At 28.6% G+C, this 10,831-nt stretch overlaps 3 protein-coding genes across 5 annotated transcripts; 2 read left to right on the top strand and 1 right to left on the bottom strand.

The window, feature by feature from the left end:
- Positions 1-513: 513 nt before the first annotated feature.
- On the top strand, positions 514-4,262 carry LOC122637693 (SET and MYND domain-containing protein 4-like). The gene is made up of 4 exons (XM_043830003.1): positions 514-772; positions 1,425-2,277; positions 2,428-3,073; positions 3,223-4,262. Exons 1-4 carry the CDS (start codon positions 756-758, stop codon positions 3,729-3,731), a joined length of 2,025 nt encoding a protein of 674 aa, XP_043685938.1. The 5' UTR covers positions 514-755; the 3' UTR covers positions 3,732-4,262.
- On the bottom strand, positions 2,696-8,033 carry LOC122637692 (dynamin-1-like protein). 3 transcript variants are annotated; one of them, XR_006329288.1, is made up of 10 exons: positions 7,625-8,033; positions 6,704-7,268; positions 6,383-6,630; positions 5,768-6,298; positions 5,507-5,689; positions 4,987-5,290; positions 4,707-4,918; positions 4,497-4,601; positions 2,938-3,070; positions 2,696-2,862 (listed from the first exon to the last, which is right to left on the bottom strand). XR_006329288.1 is itself a non-coding variant. In XM_043830001.1 (9 exons), exons 1-8 carry the CDS (start codon positions 7,724-7,726, stop codon positions 4,545-4,547), a joined length of 2,202 nt encoding a protein of 733 aa, XP_043685936.1. In that variant the 5' UTR covers positions 7,727-8,033; the 3' UTR covers positions 2,696-3,070; positions 4,497-4,544. The 3 variants fall into 3 exon arrangements, 2 of the variants coding, with proteins under 2 accessions (XP_043685936.1, XP_043685937.1); XM_043830001.1 differs by having other exon boundaries at positions 2,696-3,070; XM_043830002.1 differs by having other exon boundaries at positions 2,696-3,070; positions 4,987-5,239.
- A 109-nt stretch (positions 8,034-8,142) lies between these two features.
- LOC122637694 (ribose-5-phosphate isomerase) lies at positions 8,143-10,771 on the top strand. The gene is made up of 7 exons (XM_043830004.1): positions 8,143-8,171; positions 8,662-8,912; positions 9,028-9,088; positions 9,492-9,607; positions 9,680-9,813; positions 9,919-10,060; positions 10,184-10,771. The coding sequence occupies exons 2-7, from the start codon at positions 8,754-8,756 to the stop codon at positions 10,370-10,372; spliced, it is 801 nt and encodes a 266-aa protein (XP_043685939.1). The 5' UTR covers positions 8,143-8,171; positions 8,662-8,753; the 3' UTR covers positions 10,373-10,771.
- The last annotated feature ends 60 nt before the right edge of the window (positions 10,772-10,831 follow it).

Below are 10,831 nucleotides of genomic sequence, written 5' to 3'. Positions count from 1 at the left end.
ATATCTATAGCATTTTCCCGCGCTGATATTTTTAAATTATCGAACGCGGGAAATAGACATCGACGAGAATTCTTTCCATTTGAAAGGTCATAATTATATCAAAAAGCTGTATTATCGAAAATAATTGTCTCCAGTAGTAAGATGATTTAAAAACAGTTAACAAATTTTCTGATTTATTCATATATTTCTGTTTTGTTGTAAAGAAAAAAAAAAAAAAAAAAAAAAAAAAAAATAGAGGAGAAAAAAATCATGATCGATCAATATCACTTATCAATAGTTATCTTCTAAAATCTTTCACTTATGTGCATTCACGAAATGTAGATAGTGAAACGCTGTATATAATGCCTCTTTTGTTCCATGTACATTTATAGAACTTGTAAGTAATTGATTATTCTCCGATATACGCTATTAGAATCGCGTACGTAACAGAGGATCTAAATATTTTCTTTTTTATAACGAATTTTCAAGTATTTCTTATTTCATTATTTTAGCCCTTATTATATAGTTTCAATAATGATTTTTAATGTACATACATTAAGAGAGAAAAATAAAAGGAAATACAATTATAAAAAGTTCTTTGATGTACGTTATGTTTGGCATTCGCTAGACGCTTTATACGAGGCAGATATTTCAACAGCAACTTCGGTACCTAATTTTAGAAATCGTCACATTAGTAAACCGCGTTCGAGAGAATATACAAGTACGACAATCGTCGTGATACAAATTGAGAGATCATTAACAAACAATATCTAAAAATGACTACGACGAAACAGTAAGTGAAAAATAATTTTTTTTTTTTTTCTTTTTTTTTTTCAAAAGCGCGATGTCTATCTTTGCGATCAATCATATCGATTATATTCCAAGTAGATATAAATTATATCAATTAATAATGTGTAAAGCTTAATGTTATTTTATCATGGATCATGTATTTACATTTTCATACAAATTATATATATTTTATATATATATATATATATATATATGTGTATATGTATATATGATTATTAATCTTGATAAAAAAGAAAAACGATCATATTACATTAAATCGATAGTTTATCTATTTTTTTTTTTAAGTTCGACAAGAAAGAAAAAATTTATAAACAAGATTAAAGTTAAGCACATAAATTAAGTAATCTCGCTATAAATTAACACTTTATATAATTATATCTATACCACACACACACACACGCGCGCGTACACACACATATATATATATATGTATATACTATTTGATAACATTTTATATTAAATACCATACAACATGGATATATATATATATATATATATATATATATATATATATATATATAACATATTAAATATACAAAACAAAGATAAATTTCACATACAATCGAATCTATTTTTTGATTACGTAATATAATACACACATTGTATTTATTAAGTATTGAATAAATTTATTATAGTGGCAGTATATTTATCGATTTTTGTCGGCAAGCATACGATACTGTAATAATGGAGCCATTTATAAGCACTTTTAAAGAATTGTCACAAAAGGGAGATAGACAAGGAATGATTCGAGTTATAATCGAATTACCATGTGTATTAAATACAAAGATAACTAAGTCATATAAGGGTAAGAATGATCAGCAAGCGGCATTGCTTTATCAGAAATCACTTGATATAATGAAAGAAGGGAACAATAAAATGGATGAGGAAAGTAAAGCATGTAATATTCTTACCGAAGCACTGTTTGCGGCCAGTGCATGTAGTTTAATATTTATGAATGCTCTTTTAGAGCGTGCAAAGCATTGGTATAAATTAGGAGCTTGGGTAAGATGTCTTAAAGATTGCGAATGCATGTTAGCGCTTCCTTTGAGCTTTTATGATAAGGATGCAGAAAGTAAAAATATTTACTTAGAACATAAAAAGGAATGTTTTCATCTTAAACACGAGTGCTCTAGAAAGCTGGAAATAACTATTCGACGAAAAAAGAAAACACGTGGAAAGGGCAGTGCTATGCATTGTTCTTCTGCCGAAATAACAATAGTAAAAAACGTCGTATCAACACCTACTGTGCATGGAAAGTTAAACAACGGTCTAAAAAGTTGTTCCGATGCAGTAGCATTTCGATTTGACAATAACAGAGGCAGGCATCTTGTAGCAACCAGAGATATTTGCGCAGGAAGTGTTCTAATCGTCGATCAGCCCTTCTCCTCCAGCATGGTTAAAGAGGCACTTGATAGGAATTGCTTGCATTGTTACAGTTCCCTTAAATTGGAAAACAATGTTAGAATTCCTTGCCGTATGTGTCAAACAGTTAGTATTATGCATGATTTTATGTGTGCACAAGAGTGATATATATAGTTTAATAATTAACTTTTTTTTACCCCTCTTTACATCATTATGAAGTTCGGTGCAACCATGCTGCATATGGATGTCGATTCCAGAAATATATTTCCTTTTTAGGTTTCATATTGCACAGAAACTTGTCGCAAAGAGTCATGGGAGATGTATCATAAATATGAATGCATGATATTAAATCTTTTCTTTGAAGAAGGATTTAATCAAGGAAAAAATAAATTATCCCATCTTTTGTTGGCTTATAGAACTACCTTGACTGCAGTTTTATATCCAAATGACAAAAAACAGAATGACATGGAAACGAAACACAAATCACCCAGCCTTAATACAGAGTTTTTTAAGCACCATCAGTCAAGAGAAAAAAACTCTGTTATATCAGATACAAATAAAATATATGATCCATTAGATTACACAACTGTTTTACAATTAGAAACACATTGTACGAATGTAGATCCTAACGTAAATGCTATTCGTAGTATAGAAGCAGTGTTTGTAGCCAAGTGTTTAGTTCTTTCCTTGGATGAAATTGGGATTGATTCGCTGGATAATGAAAAATTCATTGCTTTAGCGACGGCTACGTTGCAACATTTGCAGGCTATTAATTATAATGCTTACGAAATCGTTGAAAACGTACACAATGGAATAACGCACGTTTGGGAACCAAGGAACGTAGGTTGTGCCATTTATACCACTGTCAGTCTTACAAATCATAGCTGTTATCCTAATGTAGTTCGACATTCTTATCCATCTGGTAAGTGATATATATTATATTATATTATATAATGACATAAAATTGTTCTTTATAATCATCGATTTTTTTCCTTTAATATTATATATTTTATGAAAATTAAATATATGCACTGTACTGACAAACAATTAAGAAATATATCCTTTTTATAGGGAAAGTTGTTGTAAGAGCATTACGTTGCATTAACAAAGGTAATGAGATACTTGATTGTTACGGCCCACAATTTCTTAGCGAAGGAAAATTGCCAAGGCGCGAGTATTTGTGGAAAAAATATCATTTTATGTGCGAATGCGATGCTTGCAAATATAATTGGCAATTCCCATTGCCTGATACGCTTAATTATAAATGCAAAACATGTTCTCAAGCTGGTTATTCGTTTACCGAGATAAAAAACGGCATGCATATAATTAAACATTGTTCGCAATGTAATGAAAAATTGGACTATGGAAAATTAAATAAGCAACTTTGCAGATCAATTGAAAAGAGAGTAAATGCAATCTCTAAAATGTATCAAGGTTGCTATGAAGAAGCGTTAAATCAATTATTAAGTCATATAGATCTTGTTGAAAGATTCTTGAAAACACCTAACATAGAGTCTATCAAAACACAGCAATGCCTCATTCAATGTTATAATTCCTTTGGTTGCATTTCTATAAATTAATATAGAACTAATTCTTGTATTATTTTTTTTATGTATTATATTCAATCTTAAAACCTAGAATTATCTACAAAACAATCGTTGACTTTGTGAAATAAGTTTCTTGATATTTTCTCTATTTTATCTTTGTCCAAATGTTTGTATCATATATCTCATAAATAATGATAAAATATGTAAAGAAATAAAAAGGTGTGATTCGAAGAAGAAAAAAATATATATATATATATATATAAAGTTAAAGATAAATAAATAAATTGAGAAATTATCATTCATCTACAATCATCTTAAAAAGAAAAACTGTTCTAAAAGAAAAATTTCTAATTTTATACCGTGTAGGCTCATGTATTTAGTACCGCCGATTTAGTATTCAATTGTTGTTGTGCAATCATAATATAGTAATACTGTACTAAATTACTAGAAAATGGAAAACGCATAATTGTTGTTTGTTAGTACATGCTTGACATCTCATAACATTGATAATATTAAATGCAATATTTCCATTTTATGGTATTTAAACAATCCCAGATATATATATATATATATATATATATATATATATATATATATATATATACAGCAAAGTATATAGTAAGTGCATGATTTATGCCTATCATACATTAAAACTTAGTGCAATGCCTGGGATGAGAAAAATTATTACTTCATTGTTCTAAAAACTTCGTTTGCATGAAGAATAAAAATTTTGTACAGTGTTTCAGCATATACATAATTGCATTCATTGACTTATCTATCCAAACACAATAATAATACCTATTTTAATCTATAATCTGATGCTATCGTGGTTTATTGATTGATTTATTACCACATGTGCGTTTCACGAATTTCACTGATAATATGACCTGCTTGAGTCAATGCCTATAACGAAAATAGAAAAGTTTTATATAATTGATTAAAATAAATTATCAAATCGGGGTCATTATAAATACATAATAATATTAGACATATAATTAATGAATATACCTTCAGCATGTCACTTGCTTCTTTTCGTCTAATAGCAATATGTTCACTTTCATTCAACAAGGCTTCGGCCTGATCCGATTTATACAAATGAGTTACAAGTTCACTTTGTAAATTATCTTTTACATAGTTGACTAGGAAATGCATTACTGCTTTGGGTACACTGTCTTGTATAGACTTACGTACGATATAAAAGTATGATTTGATAAGTCGCTCTAAAGAATACAATAATATATCTTAAAACATCGAATAAAATAAATATCAAAATATTTTTTATAATTACCGATAACATCACAGTCTCGTTGCTCCCGTTCACTTAATTTACGTGGTATTTGCATTGGCACTTCAGGAAGTAAATTAACTGGCTTTTGTTGTGGCGATGATTTCTGTACTTCGAGCATTAGATTTGGCTGAGGGGAAATATTTCCTGAAGTTCTACTCGGAGAACCTTCAGCAGAAGTAACAGATTCTGTTCTTTCTTGTGGCAATATATTACTCAGTAACCAATGATTTTGTTGCGCATGCATCTTTTTATTCTGCTCAGAAAAAGATGTCAACTCATCTTGACTGTTGGTCAATTTTACATTCTGTTATAGACATGGTGGATGATTAGTAAGGGGCGGATTAAAAAAAAAAAAAATTAGAATGACAAAGAAACAAATGCATAATTAAGTATATGTTTTGTTATTAAAATTTCATATCTAATATTAATTAATTGATCAAACGTATGATTAGACGTATTATTAGAACGATATAAAACTAGTTACATGAAATGTATCAAGTTTTCTTTAAATTTTACTTACAGTCTCGGTAGGTATTGCAACACCAGATGTAGAGTTGTTGCTAGTAGAAGGTAATTTTCTATTATGTTTAATATTATCTATATCTGTATTTTTCAATAACGAAGACACAAAGGCTGCATCTTTATGAAAATCCGGGTGTTTAGTATTGATATATGCTAATTCTATAGCAACCAAATTTTCTACCTTTATAAAAATAAATTCAAAAAGAAATATACACAAATAATATTCTGGATAAGTAAAGTTAAAAAATGAGAATTATACCATCTGATTGGTAGTAGGGAGACGTCTTCGTAATAAATGCGTAACAACGTCGACGATTCTTTCATGTAATTTAGGGAATCGTAACATTTCTTGTTGTACTTCGGTACCACAATGCTGTACAATGCTTTGCATTTCTTCGTGTACAAGTTCTACACATCGTAAAGAGGGTTCTTCAAGCCTCCTTATTTGTCTTTTAACTAATAATTCAAATGACACCTCGGGTACAAAAAGTGCTGGTCTCGGACCAGTCGCATTTCGTATGGCAGTTAAAATATCGAACTTAGTAAGACCAGCGAGTGGATGGATGGAGTCAAGAGTTCTTCCGAATGTTTCATGAAATATATAACATATCCGTGCACCGCCACACAACTCGGTAGTTTCAATATTTCTAGCAGTTCCCTCGATAGTAGAGCAATAACTGCTTGCAAATTTCGTGATAATTTGCAATAAAGTTTGACTTTTATCCCCAACATCTTCTCCATAAGAAGAGAGTAATGTTTGAAATTGTGATACCATCACATTAACTCTTGTCTGATTTAAAAACATCAAATGAAATTAACGATTAACAGTTATACGATCAATTTTAATATATGTAGAATTTAAATGACATTATACCTTTAATTCTGGCAAACAATCACGTATATGATGCATTAGTAATCGATTCAGCGTTTTAGCTAAATAAGGTGTTCCATTTCTATTCGCTAATGTTGGATATTTGCGTTGTAAAAATACAGCTTCGTCCTTCAATGCGTCTCGAATACTTTTATTACTATTTATGTCCTGTTGCGAACGGTTAACTACTCCAATAATTCCTAGCTTAACAGGAATTACTCTACCGCACAATATATCTATCGCATCTGTTCCTATTACCAAAAGAAAAAGAATGAAAGTTTTCATAATCCTTTAATATAGAATTCTAGTCTAAAATAAGTATACCTGCATCCATTAGATCTAATTTTGTAACAACAGCGAGAGTACGTCTACCATCCGGATCTACGTCTTTACTAAGTTTCAAACTTTCGCTTGTCGCCATATCTGTATTAGCAGTAACAACCGCTAAAATGATGGAATTAGGATTACATATGTATTTTAGTACAAGTTGACGAATTTGATTTTCAATGTCTTCAGGTTGATCTCCTACTGGTACTTTTGTAATACCAGGTAAGTCTATAAGCGTCAAATTAACAACGGAAGTTGAAAAGATTTTAAGATTGATAGGTTCCGGACAAATCCCTTTATTTCCTCCTGCCATACGATCCGTCTCTGCTTCAATTTCACTACGTATATCATTAAAATCTCTAAAGATTTTATTTTTTGTATGTAGGAATGTACCCCACTCTTCCAATTCCATTGTTCCATTTTCTGCATTACGATGTTCTCTATCTTCCTTCGGTGTATATACGAGTTGAAGTATTAATGGTCGACGGGTTACTATACCTATTCCCCTAGGAAGGAATGAACGGCCTACTAAATTTTCTATTACAGATGACTTTCCAGAACTCTAAAAAGAAATTGGAAATAATGTATTTGTATAAATTAATTCTACATAACCAACAAACAAAAATTATGTTACAATTATTCTGATTTACTGAGAAAAAAAGAAAAAGAAAAGAAATGAAAAATTTGGGAAATTCGTTAACGTCAATATCGAAATTTTCATAATTCTTTCCTTATTATTTAACTATTGTAAATAATAATTTTACATTAGATTAATATAGTCGAATCATCGTACGTATAAATATTCAAATTTTTTTTCATGACAATGAGAACAAAGGAAGAAAGAATCAAAAGCAAATAAATGTTACAATTCTGAGTATTATAACATGTTACATGCTTAAATTAAAAATATTAACTAACCTGAGTTCCCAAGACAACTATTTGTGGAAGCTGAATAGCATCTGCTCCAACAGTGTTAAATACATCTTGTAATTTGTTTATTACTGGTATTAAAGCTTCCATTGTGTTGAGCTATATAAACGTATATATCAAATCGATCGAACCAAACAAATATTCTCACTCAACCGGTTAGAGGATTAGCAAGCAGACTTTAACCACTAGTGTGTTTACCATTCGTTTGATAATTCCAATACTTTTAGATTTTTTACCGAGATGTCAATTTTACGAGTAACGAATATTAAATATTTCTTACCAAATTAATTCATATATAATTGAAATGGTATCACATTCCTTAATAAATCTCGTTAGAAACGAATTCAACATTATACCCCTTTTCTTTGGACCACTCAGGGGGGCCACCCGTTTCAAGTTCCCATTATTCGTAACGCGTGCGCATTTTCTACTTTTCCGTCTCTATGTGATTACATACGATATGTGACATATATACATACGTATGTACTTAATTATTTTATAAGCAAAATTCAGTATACTTGTGATATATATATATATATATATATATATATATATATAATGTATGTACGTATATATGTGATATCCTAGTGTTAAAATATTGTTTAATATATTTTTATCAGAAATACATTATATGAAAATGATCATTATCGATCAAAGTGATACGTGTCAATTTCAGAAATTATCAAATTCTTTGCATCCATGTTTATTTCTTACTTTCAATCGATAAAATAAAACATATAAGTTAGAATATCTTAGAAATAAATATCATATTAATTTCTATCAAACATATTTATAAGTTTTTTCATACTTCAACATATTCAATGAAATATTTTATGTGTCGAGTTTAATGTCAAGAAGAAATATAAAAGTGATGTGTAGAAATCGAAGATTCTATGATATCGAATGAATTAATCGATATATTAAATATTTGCAACTTCACTCGTGAATTGTTAAACATTTATTTTTTATATACAGATAGAAAGAGAATTTTAAATCTTGTGTAATAAGATTTGTTTCTTTTGTAGAAAATTTCATAGTCAAGTTGTAAAACATTTGTTACGTTGGTAAAACATAACAATGACATTGGCAATATTGAAACATATATCGATAGTGCAGAATGATTTTAAAAACATTAGTACGCGCGAAAGGTGGTCTATCGAGTGCCTTTACCGGCGTGGAATTTTTATTTAATTGTATGAACGTATCAGATAAAATGGGACCTCTTGAAACTGCAAAAAAAATTGCTGCTTATAAAGCTATCGATGAATACGTCAAGGTAATTTATATATTATTTTATTTGACCGTAAAATAACGTATCAAAGAAATTTTAGAGGTTAATAAAACAATGTTGACTATCTATGTTGATTATAATTATCGAATTTAATTTTCAGGATAATAGTGTAATCGGAATTGGTAGTGGGTCCACAATTATTCATGCTATACACAGACTTGGTAAGAATTATTAATAATATTTTTTCAGGTATTGTACTCCATATAAATTTTTTTTTTTTCGTATATTTATATATATATTCGTTCTTTCAGTTTCACGAAATGTTTTTTTTTTTTTTTTAGATTATTATTACGTACCTAAAATACTAATTATTATGTAAAATGTTCTCTTCGGTACAATTATATCCAAATCATAATAAAATAATTATTATAACTTATGTGCGTATTATACAAAACTTTTATCTTACCCAAATCTTAACCTTTAATCTTTTAACATACAATAAAGATCTTTCCTTATATATTTTGTACATAGTATAATCATATCTATATTATATATCTTTGACCACAAGAGCGTTTGATATTTAGAGCTTATATTTTTATCAGAAGTGCATTTTTTTTTTTATAGCCGAACGTGTAAAGGAAGAAAAACTTCACGTAGTTTGTATTCCTACTTCGTATCAAGCTCGACAACTGATATTGAATAATCATTTAACATTAGGCGATTTAGAATCTTTTCCAAAGGTAAACATATTTTTATATCATTCGATATCTTGTTCGTTTTGACGATATAATTTATTATATAATACTTCGTAGTTAGATTGTGCCATTGATGGAGCAGATGAAGTTGATGCTGAAATGAATATCATTAAAGGTGGTGGGGGATGTTTGCTTCAAGAAAAAATTGTTGCTTCATGTGCCAAAGAATTTATTATTATAGCTGATTATACGTAAGTTGTAATATAATTACTAATTATAATTCAATAAGATGTCCTTGTATATTTTATTTACACTATTTCTCAACTAGTTATGTTCTGTGATATAATAAATTTTAGAAAACATTCGGAAAAACTTGGACAACAATATAAGCAAGGTATACCTATCGAAGTAGTTCCTATGGCATATGTTCCTATTCAACATAGAATTGAAGATAATTATGGCGGCGATGTAAAGATAAGAATGGCTGTTGCTAAAGCTGTAAATATTAGTTATATCTTATATATTTGTCTATTGATAATATAAAAAATAGTTTTTCCATATTACTCCTACTTCTTTCTCTCTTTTTTTTTTCTTTTCTTTTTTTTTTTTTTTTAATTGCAGGGACCTGTTATAACCGACAATGGTAATTTTATTTTGGATTGGCATTTTCCACAAGATTTGAGTGATTGGAATAAAATTAATGAAGAAATTTTATTGATGCCTGGAGTAGTAGAGACAGGTCTTTTTATTAAAATGGCAAATAAAGCATATTTTGGTATGACAGATGGGAGTATCAAGGAACAACCATAAAAAAATTATTGTACATCTAGACAAATGTTATTTTCCATATTACATAATATGGTTTTATCAGAATTTATCGAAATTCAGATCTTGCCTTTAAATATATAATTTTTTCTCATATTATGTAGTCATTGTAAAATATTGTTAGGCATTTTATATCGACTGATTTATATTACGATTGTTTTTATCGAATTTATGATGTTTTTTTTTTTTATATATATATATATATATATTATGGATATTTTAATGAAAATTTATTTTCTACATTGTACTTAAAAACGTACTTTCAATATATTTGTTGATAGAGCCATGGGAAATATTTGTGTATGTAATTTTGTATTAAAACATTAATACGAGCCATCGTGACATGTAAATGAATAAAAGATAAATATAATGTGATACTTCATATTTTGCTTAGAATTTTTTTCTATTATTTTTAACTTTTTTTTTTTTTTTTTTTTTTTTTTT

This window comes from Vespula pensylvanica, chromosome 2 (genome assembly GCF_014466175.1).
Source record: "Vespula pensylvanica isolate Volc-1 chromosome 2, ASM1446617v1, whole genome shotgun sequence".
Classification (NCBI taxonomy): Eukaryota; Metazoa; Arthropoda; class Insecta; order Hymenoptera; family Vespidae; genus Vespula; species Vespula pensylvanica.
Note: the sequence above shows the minus strand (reverse complement) of the source record. Positions and strands in the feature narration are given on the sequence as shown.